This window comes from Tachypleus tridentatus, chromosome 4 (assembly GCF_004210375.1).
Source record: "Tachypleus tridentatus isolate NWPU-2018 chromosome 4, ASM421037v1, whole genome shotgun sequence".
Lineage (NCBI taxonomy): Eukaryota > Metazoa > Arthropoda > Merostomata > Xiphosura > Limulidae > Tachypleus > Tachypleus tridentatus.
In genome coordinates, this window is record NC_134828.1 from 45,124,620 (window position 1) to 45,141,556 (window position 16,937).

General features: G+C 30.8%; 3 protein-coding genes and 1 long non-coding RNA gene across 51 annotated transcripts in view; 3 read left to right on the plus strand and 1 right to left on the minus strand.

The window, feature by feature from the left end:
• LOC143249013 (uncharacterized) overlaps nucleotides 1–2,308 on the plus strand; it is an 84,033-nt gene extending 81,725 nt beyond the window's left edge. The window contains exon 8 of the mRNA XM_076498209.1: nucleotides 1,468–2,308. The gene's annotated coding sequence lies outside the window, so the exon portion shown is untranslated. The remainder of the gene's footprint in view (nucleotides 1–1,467) is intronic.
• Nucleotides 1–5,092, plus strand: part of LOC143249014 (uncharacterized) — an 18,837-nt gene extending 13,745 nt beyond the window's left edge. For 2 of the 5 annotated variants that reach the window (XM_076498210.1, XM_076498211.1), the window contains exons 3-5: nucleotides 457–520; nucleotides 4,167–4,267; nucleotides 4,953–5,092. In XM_076498210.1, coding sequence (XP_076354325.1) covers nucleotides 457–520; nucleotides 4,167–4,267; nucleotides 4,953–5,030 — 243 coding nt within the window. In that variant the 3' untranslated portion in view covers nucleotides 5,031–5,092. Of the gene's footprint in view, nucleotides 1–456; nucleotides 521–2,997; nucleotides 3,067–4,166; nucleotides 4,268–4,952 lie in introns of those variants that run through there. The other 3 variants (XR_013027352.1, XM_076498213.1, XR_013027351.1) reach the window with 3 other exon arrangements.
• LOC143249008 (anoctamin-9-like) overlaps nucleotides 1–16,937 on the minus strand; it is a 218,988-nt gene that overhangs the window by 32,588 nt on the left and 169,463 nt on the right. For 37 of the 44 annotated variants that reach the window (XM_076498171.1, XM_076498162.1, XM_076498161.1 and 34 more), the window contains one exon: nucleotides 15,271–15,414. The exons of 1 other annotated variant lie outside the window; for it this stretch is intronic. The gene's annotated coding sequence lies outside the window, so the exon portion shown is untranslated. Of the gene's footprint in view, nucleotides 1–11,225; nucleotides 11,365–12,817; nucleotides 14,106–15,270; nucleotides 15,415–16,937 lie in introns of those variants that run through there. 6 more of the 44 variants (XM_076498189.1, XM_076498160.1, XM_076498196.1 and 3 more) reach the window with 3 other exon arrangements.
• Nucleotides 5,028–14,929, plus strand: LOC143249017 (uncharacterized). The gene is made up of 6 exons (XR_013027355.1): nucleotides 5,028–5,164; nucleotides 7,663–7,891; nucleotides 8,870–8,951; nucleotides 10,231–10,789; nucleotides 11,100–11,352; nucleotides 13,713–14,929. It is a non-coding gene; the product is annotated as an uncharacterized LOC143249017 (long non-coding RNA).

Below are 16,937 nucleotides of genomic sequence, written 5' to 3' on the forward strand. Positions count from 1 at the left end.
CCAAAGCAGCAGTATTTATTTCTCGTGCAAAAACTTTTGCTTTTAAAATTTGGTTGTAACACTGAAGTTTTTCCAAATCACTAAAATCAAATTAAATTTGGGTGGAAGTTAGGTAGTCTAGAAAAGGATGTTACAATTTCCAGTATACAGGGTACAGCCCAAAATCTTGATTTAATAACATCAAAAATAAAATTCACTGCCAAAAGAACTTGTCTATTAATAGTAAGCAGCTATGAAGATACAGAGTTTAGATGGTTGGCTGAACTGTCCCTCGTCCATAAAATAGTAGAATTATTCATATTAACTTAAACACCTTATAGTGACTAACAAGCTTAAACAAGCCTTATTTGACAATATCTGTCCACAGAATGCAAGATATCCATGGAGAAGACACCTTTATAAAATTAAGAACCAGATAATGAATTCACTGTCATGTGTTGTGTTGAATTTTGTAAGGAGGAAGAAGGTACAGAATTTACTCTCCATAAGCCTGGATATTATAGCAGATTCAGCCACACTGGTGAGTAATTCAGATGTCACAAGAGGTTTAAATTTCTATACTAAATTTTAAAAAAGGGTGTACTGGAAAGCTTGATTTATGTACACACCCACGAAATATCATCCTTAGAAAAAAGTTTTGCAATTATCTGTATCTAACTTAGGTAATTACTATACATTACATATTTACTAAACAAATAATAAAAGGATATATATAGAACATGGTAAGACAAAATACCCATTACTACCACAGTCACTGTGAGCCTACCAGTGACAAATTTCACTGTTGAATTGTTTGAAATCTTCTATGTGTAAACTGGTAGACAACTGCCAGGGAAGTAAAATCAACAGAATAAAATAGCTCGTGCTCATTTTATACACTTCACTGTGTCTTGCTGATCTAGATATTTTCATTGGCACGGGTACTGGAAGGTAATCTGTCGTCTGGCCTTGATGTTTCTCTTAGAGAGCAAAGATTTCCTCCTTGCACACCTCCCATGTAAGTTAAACTTGTGCAGTCTCTTTCTGATTGTAGAGGCATGCACTTTCACATCAACAGTAGCCAGAACCTGCTGTAAATCCCATGATGACATTTTAAAGTGTATGGAGACCTCCTATAGCATCTTGCGATCTGCTCTCGGGGGAGAACTTGCTTAGACGACCAGACCTGGGCATGTTGGCAGTTGTTTTGAAAGTCCTCCACTTGTTGACTATTTTCCAGACAGTGGAATGGCTGATTTCAAAATCTTTTGGGATCTTTTTAAATCCCTTACCAGACTCATAAGCTGCTACAATTTTCTTTCTCAAAGCCTCAGACAGCTCTTTTGCTCTCACCATGGTGCTCAATCTCACTCCAACAGTCAGGCATGTAAATCATGCAATTTAAATCATCTCATTCTTATATTGTCTATATGTGTAAGTTATGGTCATTGTGATTTGGCTTTGATTATATCCTAATTCAAATTCTAGGTTGAATACATGATATGGATTGGATATGTAAAACAAACAAAGAAAAAAAAATTTAGTGTATGTGTGTGATACTTTAATGTGATCAGTGAATTGGATCCACTGATAACAGCAAATTTGTCCAGGAAGTATGGGGTATTGTATTTAACAAGTTTTTTAGTGTACATAAAATAAGGGGCAAGTGTGTACAATTAACAAAATCTTTATTAAAATAAAACAGAAATAAACAGTTGATGTTTATGCTAAACTGTGCTTAGTTTTACAAATTTTAAAAATTTGAAAGGTTTTTTTTTAAGGTTTACATTTTTTAGTAACTGGTAGTATGGTAGTATAAGGTTGGAGCAGCTTATACTTTGTGCTAAATATTGACTGTTTTAAAATAAGGCTTTTTGTAAAATTTGAAATCATCTTATTGTCAGTTAAACATATCGATATTGATAGATGGATGGTGTATGTATGTTTCCTCTTATGCTCTGTTAACTTCTTATTTTGATATCCAATATTTGAATTTTATTTTGGTGAAATACAATCTAGTACCATTATTTAGACACTTCTCTTTTGCAGTAAATTAATACTGGATTGGTAACTCTGTCTCTTTCCTCACTCATTTCTCAGTACAAGATGAAAAAAGCTAGCAAACGTTGTTATTTCTACCATGAAACTTGAACTGTATCAGACACTATGTAAACCTGGGAATATGTTCTAGATTAGTTGTTTCAGTAACTTGTTTATACATGTTTTGAATATAGTTTACTGACCAAGTTTACTTTTAAAGTATTCCATACTTAGTGATCTTGAGATAATATCTGGGTATTTATAATTTGAAAAGACTTCAACATAGTAACTTAAGTTTCAAAACATTTAAATAAATTATTTCATGTAATCCAAGCAATCCTTAGTTCAAATGATACTTATAGGGTAGCAATTAATGTATTCCCAAATAACCAACCTGTTTACAAATTGTTCATTATTGTGATCACATTGCGCCATAGGTTTTGCAGATCTTAATATTAAACAGTGGGATTAATGATAATGGTGTTTTTAATTGCATATATTTTTGTTACTTGTATCTTGTATTAGGAACATTGTTGTGATTCCACAAGAATTGGATGCATAACTAGTTGAGAAAAAATCATTTGAAAAAGTTAATGGGTTTCTGGACCCTACTGTTAATTTTAAGGGAAAAAAGTTGTTTTGACTATAACCATAAGTTTCAAGAAAAGTATTTATTTTTAGTTTTTTTTCTCAAGAAGTACCTTTGTAGTTATGTGAAAATATACTTTGGATAGATATTTTACAAGATAATGTGTGTAATTATTTAAATGATGTAATAGCAATGTTTTAAGAAGTTGAGTACTAATTTCAAAATTTATTAAGAATTTCTATGGATGTATGCAAGAGATGGATAATCATTTATTAATTATGAATTTACATTTTTCATTGAGGAAAAAAGTTAGAAGTTTGTGATAACTTTTATTGAGCAAAATTCTAATCATTGTATGAATAATATTTCTTGTACAATAAATACTTTAGATTCTCCCAGTTCTTTAGTTTCATGTAATCCACAGAAAAAAACTTGCAGGTGACGAAGAAGAGTTTAATGTAAGAACTACACTTCGTTGTTTTTTAACTTTGTTGTCATTAAAAAAAATGAGCTAATTAATGAAATAGTAGATAGTCTCTTGTTTTAGTTGAATGAAAAATGCATGAAAATATATTTGGTTTATTATGAGCAGTCTTACTGTGTTGTATATATTTAAGGTTGAAATGTATATACATGTTCTTGACTTGTAATGAGTATATTTAAAATACATATATGTTACTGAACATTTATGCCCAGTGTAAAAGAATGTGAGAGAAGTTATTTCAAACAATGGATAATTTTCACAGCTGCACTGTCTCCTATAAAATTTTTGTTGTAGTATGAGGTCCATATTTATTTTTTAACAGGTATATTATTGTTACTCTGATCTGCTTTGCTCTTTACTTATAATTATTTTTAATACTATTCATTTGGTTGGTGTCTTTATCCTAGGTATATGCTAGTATAATAATAATTCAACTATATCTTGTTATATGTATGCTACTGAAGACAGCATTACTTGTTTAATTCTAAACTAGTGTGTGTACAATATTCTCTTGATATAAGACTGGTAACAATTAAAATCATCTCATTCTTATATTGTCTATATGGTCATTCTGATTTGGCTTTGATTATATCCTAATTCAAATTCTAGGTTGAATACATGATATGGATTGGATATGTAAAACAAACAAAGTAAAAAATAATGTAGTGTACGTGTGTGATACTTTGATGTGATCAGTGAATTGGATCCACTGATAACAGTAAATTTGTCCAGGAAGTGTGGGGTACTGTATTTAACAAGTTTTTTAGTGTATATAAAATAAGGGGCAAGTGTGTACAATTAACAAAATCTTTATTAAAATAAAACAGAAATAAGGGATGATGTGCAGACTGTAACAGTGGATGTTTATGCTAAACTGTGCTTAGTTTTACAGGTTTCACTCTCAGGATTGATAACTGAAATCATTTAGACTGAAACTGTTTTAGTCATAACTTATTTTACTAATTATCTTTCCCCAGAAAATATAACCATGTTTTGTCAAAAAATTTAAGTAAATCTCTCTATGCCAAAGAGAATGACAACTATTTTTATACTTTTGACCTTGCTTTGGTTCAGGGTTCTCAGACCATGACACAAACTGGACAACATTTCTATATCATCTAGAGCTTCAACAACAAGGAAGAACCAACAGTTGGTTCATGGAATTGGAGAAGTTGGTATGTATATGTAATAAAATATTGGAAATGAATATTACTTGTTAGTAATGGAGGATTAATAATCAAGTTAGCTGGCAACAGTTTAACATATTTCGCAAAGTTGATTATTTGCGTACTTTGTAGCCAATGTCTTCAAAATTAGAGACTGCTGATGCTGAAAGTTTTGTGTAAAATTAAAGAAAACAAACATGAAACTGCAACAGAACCAACTGTGAAAAACTGCATAGTAATACTTTTGACGTGTTCAATTTAAATGCAATGTTAATATTAAAATAAACCTCAAGACTACCATATCATTCATATCCCTCCTCTCCCCTTGTATATTTGTTGTTAGTAAGAATTGTGGGAAGTTCTTTCGAGCAAGTGGAGTATTAGGTACCACATTTTTACCCTTTAAAGTTTTGTTTTTTGGCAGGTGGATGAAAGTGTTCTTTGAGTAATAAAAAGAATTGCAATTTACAGTATTTTTACTTTAATTTTTTTATTCACCTAAAGAGATACTGTACATTATTTATCAATAACAATGAATGTATAATGTGATTTATATTTGATGTTTTTATTATATTTAAAAGGAAAATAGGTACGTGTATGAATAATTTCAATGCGAGTTGTTATTGTGAAATATAAATATTTATGGAAGTTATCCTGTTTCTTTGTGATCTTAGAATAATTTTCATAACTTTAGATTTTCCACCTAAAGAGAGTGAAGCACCACCCTCTTGTGAAGAAGCTAGCAGTTTGTCAGAGGACACAAGTATCTTGAAGATGAAGATGAGAAGAATATTCGGCAGAATGTAGGAGTTTCTATTCCACCACTTTTTGTTCATTCTACATGCTCAGTTCGAACAAATCGTAATGTTGGAAACTGTTCTTTAAAATCTCTGCCCACCTGTCTTGGTAAGATACTGTGTTCTACAATTTTGTGTTTTTGTAAGTAATAGCCTAAAATCAGGAATTTAAATGTATTGTAAGAATCCAGAGTGTTTTGTACATATATAAAATATTTTAAACCATAAACATTTTGGTCAGATGTGCATACCTTAATTAAGATGAGCAATATATAATGGTTAAATTAAGATAGTATGTTTAATAAAAACAAATATCTAATAGTGCCTTATATAATACACAATGGGTTTATTTGTAACTTTTTAGGACATATAATTAAATCTAGACCTTATTGTTGTTGGTCTAATTTCACGTTGAGATCCTCACCCTGTTGAACTATGCATTTATAGAAATACCATCTGCCTTTGCATCATTAACCTTAGTTAACACTGCCTGCCTGTAGTAAAACCATCTGCTTAGCAACAGAGTCTCCCTGTAGTAACTTATAGTGGTATCAAACTATGAAATCACTCTATCCCCTAAGACAGTTGCACCATCATTTTTTATTTTATGGAACAGTGTCTCCTAACAACATTGAGCAACACTCAAACTATGATGTTGTATAACATCTCTTAACAACACGTTCTGTGGCAGCAGACAACTTCCATTGTTAAATGTTATATTGGCATAAGAAATTTCACCTGTAAAGTGTCATAGTGGCTCAGCAGTTTGCCCCTATCATTGTACCATATGCTATGACATCATCTTTAGCAGTATATACCTCCTGAGGCAGTCTGTGCATAGAACTGTTCTGCTACTTTCACATAGTGCAGCTATTTTTGGTTATTGATTTTCATCCAGTTTTCTGATAGTTTGTATACAGAAAGAAAATGCGAAATGTTGGAGTTTTGACACTGGTTCATTACTGATACTTAGAGTAAAGTCTTGCTAAGGAAATCTCATTTTCGTGTTTTATATTCTTTTAGCCTGCTGATCTTGTATGCATCACTCCTCTAATTTTCTTTTATTTAAAAACAGTATCTGTATAAAATGGAATAAGAAAATTACATACAAAAAATCGGCAAAAGATTTTGTACAACACATCCTAGCTGTTCCAAAGACAATTCAGATACTGACAATAAAGTAAAATGTCTATGTTGATGTGACCTGTTGCCATCAGTCCAATTGGTGAGTGCTACACCATACTTTGAGTGTATGAAAAGCTATCAATATCATTTTTCCAATATGTGTGTTGAAAAGGCTAAGTTTCTGGGAAGGTAATACCTTATGTCAGGCATGTTATTTCTATTAGATATGATGATGAGGTCGTTGTGTGTGACAGACAGAAGCCAAACTGTGTATTCAGTCAGTGCTGTATGGAAGAAATTTTGCAGCTTTTGGAAGTAACTACTATTATAACAACCTCAGTCGAGAAAAAACGTTCATGCTTTCCACCATTGATCTCAAATGATATTTTCTTTGGAGGATAGGAGATGTTGTAGTAGAGGTCTTTTCAATAACATAACTTCAATACAAATTGGGTCAGTATATGTACAATGTAGCTGCATAAATTTCTTTTATGTGGGGAAGCAACAAAAAGGAAAGGCTGAAATCTGTAATAGAAATGAAATTAGGAAATTCAATAGATGGCATATTTACTTATGTTGACTTAGAAATTATGGGGGTGAATCTATGCAACTTTGAAATATTTTCTTCAGCAATGTTGGAGAGCTAACAAAAAGTTATGATGCACTATAATAGCAGGAATGTATTAAAACCTACCAATGTAGAAAAACCTACCAGTTCTGTCTTATCTTGTCTAAATCGTTGTTCTGAACATACTGACGGAACATAGATTTACATAAATAAACAGCAACCAAGCAATCCTTAGCATTGTGTGACATGCTACAGAGCATTTGGATAAAGATTTCATTAACGTTCATTAATAGTTTATGTGCATTATGTTATCCAGGTGTTTTGCAAAGTACTAATATGTGCATTTATATCATCGTATACTGCCATTATAGTTCAGCCTGTTGTAAGTTCGTAGACCTAAATAAGCTCCTAAGTTTACTTGAATCAAATTTTTCAGGTAAAACATTGTTTCCCAATGTTGTTATATTTATTTCCATAACTTTATTCACTATGTTTAAATGAGGAACTTCAAATCCTCTTGATATCAACTAATATAAGTATATTTGAAAATGATAGTGTAGAATATTAATGCATAAGCCATAGTTTGAACCTAACTGTGACCTGTATCATTTAAATGCATCAATATTGTAAAGTAATACATAGTTTTTACTAATGAATCCAAACCACAACAAACTTTAAAGTTTTTTTTTATTACCCATTCATGTTTCTCAAATTTTATTAGTTCATTTGTGTAATTTTTATAGTTTTTGTGCATTGAGTATGTGGTGTTTTAATACAGTAGCTTCATAACTGATGTTATTAGTAGTCATGATTAAAGAGAAGCAGGGCATAATAGAATTGTATTTTGTTTTTAGTGTGAAAGATTTGACAGGAATACATGGAAAAAACTTAGAGACAATGTGTTTATTCTTTAGGGGAAGAAATTTCTTTATTAGAGGAGCCTGGCTCCAATATTGATCTGGATGATCTTCAGATAACACTTGATGTGTTGTGCTTGACTTTACATCCTGAAATGGAGGAACTGGTAGAATGGAATAATACTGTGCGTACAGTGTCCTATTGTAGCACCCCACCAATGCCAGAGTCTGAACCTTTGAAATCTATTGATGAAGACGAGGATGATTTGTCAGCATCTCGTTCAGAGTAAACAACCTTGTTTACAGTATTTTTATAAAAACTGATGAGTACTTTAGCTTTTAACCTGATTCTATGTATGTATTTTTTACATACATATATATGTATATTTTATATATATATGCATGAAGTGAAATTCTACTAAAAATTATTTTTTGTTAAAAAAATAAGGTCATCTAAAACTTGGCACTACTTTATGCAGATATTCACCTTAAGCTGCATATAAAAACATGACAATCATAGTAAACTATTACTTCACTGATGTCATGTTAATTAGTGCCTCTACCATACTGGGGGCAGGAATGCTAACTTCAAGAGAAGTTTTATCTTACTTATTTCAAATTGTTGTACCTTATTTTCATTTTTTTACTTTATTTATTTTTCATGTTTTTATGTTTATGTTTTGTTTTTTTCTCATTTTAACTTGGGAGAGCAGTCACCTTGTCACAACTGTCTGCAAGCAGTGAAAGGTGATATAGATGTGGGACATTGTGGGCTTGAGCACCCACATCTCTCTCTCCAATTTCTAAATTTCTAATCTTCTTATGTGAGAGTAGCAAAATGGAGGTTAAGACTGACAGATGTGGGTCCTACTTTTTCAGCCACTTCCAAAACGTAGGATACAATTTATAATCCTGTGTTTAAGCTTGTACTGTAGGATCCTTTTAAAAATATGCAGCATATATTTAGTTTAATTTTAATGTGTATTGTTTATGGCTTAAAATTTATGGTTATAACATAATTACTCAGAGGTTGTTTAATGCAGTTGTTCCTCATGATTTTTTTACTCATTTGATTTATTTAGATGTAATTATTTAATTTCACTAAAATATATATATATAATATTGTGTGTGTGTGTGTGTGTTAGCATTACTGATGTTTTCCTGTATATAATCCCTTTTATATATATAGTAGTAGTAGAATTGAGTTGGAGGTTAAATATTTTTAGGAGCTTGTAATATCTGTATTTAAATATTTAATTTTCAGCATACAGACAGAGATTGCATGCCATCAGCTTAGTCATCTGCCAAGTTTTGAACAAGAGACCATGAAAATGTGTATTCAAAGGGTAGGAATCTTTACTTCAAATGTATAAACAATTTTATTATAGTATTAACAACTTTAATGTCACAAAAACAAAAATATGTAATATATTTTTTTCACACCGTATGTTTTTTCATACCCATATATCTCATCCCCACACATACCCATTTTATCCAATCTTGCTGTATTGGTTACAGGAATCTCAGAGATAAAAAAAACTTATTTGAAGTACTTGAAAACTAGGTTAAACCACTATAAAGAATATGGAAATGTGTGCCATAATAGAACAAAATTACATGTTTATACTTGTATTTTTGATATCAAAATGAAAATTGGAATTTGTAATTCTTAACAGTGAAATAGCATGAAGATACCATACCAATAGACATGGTATTGACATTGATTACAATATTTACTGCATCACTAATTTTTAAAAAAAATTTCTTGTAGAAGAAAATGTATTTGAAGAAATGAAAATATTTAACACTTTTTGCTTGTTGTAATGGATTGATCTTCAGTAGTTAGTGTTTAATATAGGAGAAATTTTGTCTTTCTAACCTTAGCTCCTTGTTGGTATTTTTCTACAGTATTTGTCTGTGACTTGTTGGGGATAAATAAACTGACAATCTACCTGACTTAAAAAATACTGAACCAATCAACAGCACTCTTGCTAAACAGTCTTGTACATTCAACAATGTTACTCAGTCTTAGTGAAGTTGAGCCAAGCTGCATAGGAGTCAGCTGTACTAGGATTTGTCACAATCCTATTAATGGAGAGTTGTTACATGCTCTTTTGCCTGACATGAAAACATGGAGTTATTGGGAGAATAGTTTTGCAGTGGGTGAAAAATTGTGCAAATAGAGGGCAGTACAAGTTAAGAAAAGCTGATATTGTGAAAAAGTGTAATAATCTGTTAAAAATACACTTTCATCATAGGAAAATGTTGATATAATGTAATGCAAGTACAAAACCAGCCTTTCCATGCTGATGAAATATATAAATTATTTATGTAAAAAAAAAAAATAAAATAGCTGGTATAATATACAAGATCCTGCAATTTTTTCTGCCTTTGTGAAATTCTTAATGCTATTGTTTTTTGCAATATGTTATTTGAAAATAAAAACATTACTTCAGGTAATATTTTATGTATTATAAACTTGTAATTATTCTTATCAATGTATATGTAATAGGGAATTAAAGTTTTAAAACATTATAGGGAGAATTTTTGTTCATCTTCTATCTTTAAGAGAAATAATATGTAAATTATTTCAGTATTGCATACTTTACATATTTTCATCTGTAGGTGCTAAAACAGATGACCCTTCCATGCTATCATTTAAGTAAGCTAGGTGAATACTAGTATCCTGTGGTAGACCCTGAGTCTGAAGAACATGCAGATCGTTCATTTGGATCTCTTGTGCCTCCACTGGGTTTAGTAGAGGTTCCACATTTTCCAGTGCTAACGAAGGCTAGTTGGGAATTACAAAATGTAGTATTTCCTCTTTTGGATCAGAATTCCAACAGAGGGCTATTGAGAAGACAAAATAAATCTGGTGAAATGGAGGATGATAATCAGATTATGGGAATGCCACTGATAATGGAAAGGAATATTGATGATAAGTATGTTAATTCTGTCAGTCAGAGATGAAGACAAGGGTATAGAAACTGAAGAAAATGAGACCACTGAATTAAACCGGTCACGTCCAGTGAGAAAAGTATCGTCCAAAAACCTGAAGGATAAGTCACGTTGTGCTTCAAGCTCTGCATCAATGGTACCTGGAGAGTCTTCAACCATGGTTTCTGAATCTGTGTCAGTAACAGAAACTCCTGTTACTTTCTGCTCAGAAATAGCAATTACAAAGGTATTTAAAAATCTGTTTTATTTTATATAATAAAGACTTCTTTCTTAAATAGTTGGCACTTATGAGGAAAACTTTTTTAGTAGTTTAAAGATGGTAGATTAATGAGGTACAGTACCTTTGTTTTTTAATACATTTGAGTCTGAGATAAAGCATTATCTCAGACTGTTGCTGTTTAAGTAGCTTTTGTTATCACATTCTGAAGAAGCCTGTTGTATAAAAACTTTTGTGTTATTAATAGTTATGTTTTTTTTACATACATTAACTGTAAACTCGTATGAAATCTTTATTAATTTTCCACATTTTTCTGCAGTAAAATCTGGAGAGCAGCTTACAATTTTACTAAGTACTAGTGCAGTTGATAATGTCACCTGTGGCAGTGCTGTTTGTGATAGGTCTGACAGTATCAGTCCCTTCTCTGGTGAATCCAATCCTGTTGAGTTTCCTGGAGCTCTTGTTCATTCAGCTGTACAACAGCTACAGGGAACACAGGATTCCTTACGTTCCACTCCTGTTTTATTCCATGATACTGAAGTCTGGAGGTTTATTAGAAGTGAAGATGTTAGGTTAGAGTTTTTCTGGAAATGAATCTAAGTGTTACATTATGGAAGACAACAAATACTGTTTATACTGTTGAAAACAAGTAATATATTAAAACTTCAGAAAAAGTATTTTATAAAATATGTAATTTTGGGTTATTGTAAACATTCATAGACTGCTTACTTGATTCTTTTATAAAATGGATCCTTGTTATTCACTTGTGTGAAAAAGTATTTGAATTATATTTTTAAAAGTCATATTCTTATATTTGACAATTTTAATATTCATTGCGATTGCAAATCAGTTATAGGAAAATTAAAACTAGAAGTATTAATAACTTTTGACATTTAGAAGTATTTCATCAATATTAAATTAGTATAAGGACAGAGTATTATAATTAATTTTTCCTATTGCCAGTCATGTTTAGGTTATTTTTTACCATATAAACATTATTGGAATGTGAGTACATGTTGTGTTTTGTTAATAGATTGGTTACTTATTGCATTGCTTCAACATTATCAGCTTCTAAATCACTCAATATACACTTCTTGCTAACGATATTTGCAAAGGGATATTTACGAAGGGGACAGTAGTGATGTGACGTATTGGTTGAATGTTCTTGACACCAGATGTCCTCTTATTTTGGTTTATTCTGAAAGTTCTGCAGGATTATGTTTATGTATACTGTCATATACGGTTAGTATGAAATGTTGGATGTGTACAAGTTTTTGCTCAGTTTTTCTTATGTTGAATCCAACAAATTAGTAATGTACAATCATTAATAGAAATCTTTAATCAGATTTCAGTATTGTGATGTGTTTCAGGTTTTGTTTTAGAATTAAAACTTTTTTATTGGTAACTGGAAAAGAACTTAATGGTAATGCAGTTTAGCAAAATGTGTGTATAATTTAGTGATTATTATATTAATCTAGTACTCGCAACCTATTAACACAGTTACGAGTATACTTGTAACACGGAATTAAGCTTTGACACCCATGGTGGGCAAGATAACCCATTGTGTAGCTTTGCTTACCAACAGACAACAAGATTTAGTACTATATACTAGGAGTTATTAGAAGTTGGTTAAATAATTCCCTTTGAAAGTTTTTTTCCTTTAAGTCATTCAAGTCTAAATATTGTTCTTATAATACAAATAACAGGAAATATTATGTAGTTACTTTGTGTATGGGAATATTTTGAATTTTGTTACCTTTACCATAATGTTGCTTATTAAAACATTAATAATCATTTAAGATAGCAAAAAAATAATGAAAATAGAAAGTCCTAAACTACATTTTTTCAGAAAGTGAACTTTTCTTTTTAATGTTTGTTATCAATCAAGCTCTGATTTAGATTTTCTTGTTGGTATTTTTATGTGATTTTTTGCTCTGTTATGTTACAATGCTTTGAACAAAAGCACTGTTGCAGATCACAAATAAAGTCCATATATCTGTGCAGGTATTTTTTTAAGACTTTATAATAGCAGTATATTTGAAGAGTAGTTTCAAAACATGTTTTTAATTCAGTCACAGAGAACAAGTGTAAGGAGATTTTTTCACAAGTTGTACAGATCAATAAAGATATATGCAATGTTGCAAATCAGGTAAATAGTTGATGACATTTCATATTATTTTAAGTATTATATTACTCATACATATAAAGTGACAAGTGAATTTTGTCTTGCAGCCAGTGAGATGTTCCAGAGAAGCTTATGTTTGGTATTTTAAACAGGGTTTATGATCAAACAGGACTTTTTGATTAATATTTGAGTGTATAATTTATTAATGTATAAACATTAATTAATTAACAAACATAACCAAAGGGGCTTATGTTTGTCACTGACTTTTATATATGTTTAACTATTTTACTATTATTTTTGTTATAAAGTAATTCTTTAGGAATATTTTAAAATTTAAGTAAATAATACACTAACTCGTAATACACTAGCACGTATGTATGTAAACTAATAAAAGTTGACAAGTATAGTTTCTCTAATTTGTGACAGTTTGCAACAAGTGTCATTTACTTCTTGGCAGTATGAATATTTTAACACCAAGTCGTTTGTAATTTTCACTGTTTACTCAGTTTGATCACTTCAGAGCTATTTTAGCAATTCACAGCTTGATTTATTGCATATACAGTATACTTTTTATATATTATTATTTGAAGTTGAAATACATTTCCTCTGTAGATGTTATTTCTATATCATTCTGAATAGTATGTGTCTTTGAAGTGGAATAATGCATTTTGGGTTGGCATATCATTATTAAATGGGCATAACTGAGCTTGCAGAGAACAAAGTCTTATATTAGATATTACAATTATGTGAATTTTCACTCCTACAATTTTTTTTTCCAGATCATTAATATTTTTTGTATTATCACAGACTCTTCTTCTTCAAGACTTGCATGAATCTCGTATGTGTAACCAGTTGCTGGTACCGGAAGCTAGTGAAGACATATGGAAACAAGGAGGTTTCTTATCTTCAGGAAAAGTAGCCCATATGTATGGGCACAGTATGTTAGGAGAAGATGGTATATAGACCTTTTATTACCTACACCATCTACATGTGAAGTTCTGTGATCACTCTTACAAAAGTATTGTACAATTTCAATTCGTGCATTACTGATGGATTGCTGCTTTTGTAAGTAATTTTAACTTCACTCTGTAGAACACGATGCTCCAGAACAACAAAGCTACTTAGAAGCCACCATCATGAAGTTTATGCCTGGAACGTTTGATTGTGGAGTCGTTTGGGAAACTCTCTTCACTCTTCGTCCTAGGTTGAATACAGGACCAGGTCACAGTGTCAAATATAACTTTAGTAATAGGTATAACTTAATGACTTTTTTGAAGATATAAATCTTTAATTTACTTTTAAATAAATAGGCTGGTATTTTAAGTTAAAAATACCTAACTTATATTTAGTCACATGATAGTACTAGAGAACATTTATTATGTTGAGAAGAGGTTAAAAAGGATTGAAATAAATTATTTAATAACATGTTTTGTCAATGTTAATGATATAACAAACATAATAACAAAAGTATTATGTCCAGAAAAATAGTATGTGCATAGTTTTATTTTAAAATTGATATTTGTTAAGACAGGCACTTAATTGTTTTTCTTCTGTTATTATATTATGGATGTAAAATGCTTATTTCTGTTCCTTATGTTATATTCTAATTATTATTTTCCAACTTTCCAAATCTGAAATTTAAATTTGTGTTGATAGGGATCCGAGCTCTCTGGGTAGTGCTAAATTCATTTTCTGTCAATAATAGGAAGAATATGTTTGTATGTCAAGAAAGATGTGGATCAGTATTCTATCTGAGAGACTTGCTGATATTGTTGTGTTCATTAAAGCACACAAATTATTTATTTACTTTTAGATGTTTCATGATAACAATCTTAGATTTAATTTTTTTTAATTAGGTGAAACATATACTGTCATTTCTTGTAATTTTATATAATATTTTCTTTCTGTATGTAAACTGACAGTGTTCATTGTTTATGAAACTATGTAATCAGGTTTTTAAGTGTCTTTATAGTTGACTGTGTGGGAGATTGCAGTAAAATAGTGGTATATATAACTAACAAAAACACTTTGTGAAGGACATTCAGGGTATGCACTTAGCAAGAGGAAAGCTCACTTTCAGGTTTGTGTTTTTTAGAGACCTTTAAAACAACATCCTTAATATTATAGGATTTGACTGTGGTAGTAATGGGTATTTTGTCTTACCATGTTCTATATATATCCTTTTATTATTTGTTTAGTAAATATGTAATGTATAATAATTACCTAAGTTAGATACAGATAATTGCAAAACTTTTTTGTAAGGAAGATATTTCGTGGGTGTGTACATAAATCAAGCTTTCCAGTACACCCTTTTTTAAAATTTAGTATAGTAATTTAAACCTCTTGTGACATCTGAATTGCTCACCAGTGTGGCTGAATCTGCTATAATATCCAGGTTTATGGAGAGTAAATTCTGTATCTTCTTCCTCCTCCTTACAAAATTCCACACAACACATGATATCTGGTTCTTAGTTTTATAAAGGTGTCTTCTCCATGGATATCTTGCATTCTGTGGACAGATATTGTCAAATAAGGCTTGTTTAAGTTAATATGAATAATTCTACTATTTTATGGACGAGGGACAGTTCAGCCAACCATCTAAACTCTGTATCTTCATAGCTGCTTACTATTAATAGACAAGTTCTTTTGGCAGTGAATTTTATTTTTGATGTTATTAAATCAAGATTTTGGGCTGTACCCTGTATACTGGAAATTGTAACATCCTTTTCTAGACTACCTAATTTCCACCCAAATTTAATTTGATTTTAGTGATTTGGAAAAACTTCAGTGTTACAACCAAATTTTAAAAACAAAAGTTTTTGCACGAGAAATAAATACTGCTGCTTTGGTGAAGGGATAATTCAGTTGAATTATTTTTTGTTTATTTCTTGCTGAAATGCAAGAAAAATAAAGAAAAAATTTTCTCCGAAGTTAAAGAAATGTATAACTATGTAATATTTCTTGCACCTTAATGCAAAGGAGCACCAGATAAGATTGAAAATACAATAGTAGACAAATACAACAATATATTGATTATTAAATAATGTTAGAAGTTTGTATATGGATATAGATTGTTATTAGATATTTCTGCAGTATTTCATTTTACCATTCCTACTCTAAACTCATCTTCATGGTGTGGAAATTTTCTTGTGACATAATTTGCTCAGTTTCTTGAAAAATCCCAAATATACTCACAGTAAGGCAGAGAATCGTTTTAAGGTACTGATGTATTTATAGCTCAGCTTCTTTCTGTGTCATCTCCATCACTTAGTGCTTTGATTTTTGTGGGATGTTAGGAGAAGCTTTTTGTAAAAGTATAAGCATAGATAACCCCCTTTTTTTTTTTTAAATGTTACTTATGGCTAAACAGCAATAAATAGCTGTAGAAGTAATTCAATGAAGTTGATATACACTATACGTATAGCATGGCGAAGCGTGTTAAGGCGTGCGACTCGTAATCTGAGGGTTGTGGGTTCGCAACCCTGTCATTCCAAACTTGCTCGCCCTTTCAGCCATGGTCAATCCCACTATTCGTTGGTAAAACAGTAGCCCAACAGTCCTAAATTAAGAATGGCTAGCACAGATAGCCCTCGAGTAGCTTTGTGTGAAATTCAAAAACATCTACAAACCAACTCATCAACCCTATTTTATCCACCACCCCTCAAAAAAGTATGAAATTTGTTTGGTTACAGAGCTAACAAATAGAAAAGTTCAAGAAAAAAACAGGAGGTTAGTTGAGTACTTTATTTCTTTTTTTAATGTTTCTTATTTAGGCATAAGTGTAAAAGTAATTGACATGTAAATATAGGTGTATTTGTTAGGTTAGTTAAGATTAGAGTAAGTAATATTATAATATAAAAAATGGTTCTAAAGGCACAAGAACAGGTTGTAATAGCTCATGGGTAACATAATTTGTAATTTAAAGCAAGCTGCATGTAATTTCACAGATATATCATTGTGACACTGGGGAATGGTACGAAAAAGATTAAACAAAATAAATTTAAAAGTTTAAAAAGTGTACATTGTTACAAA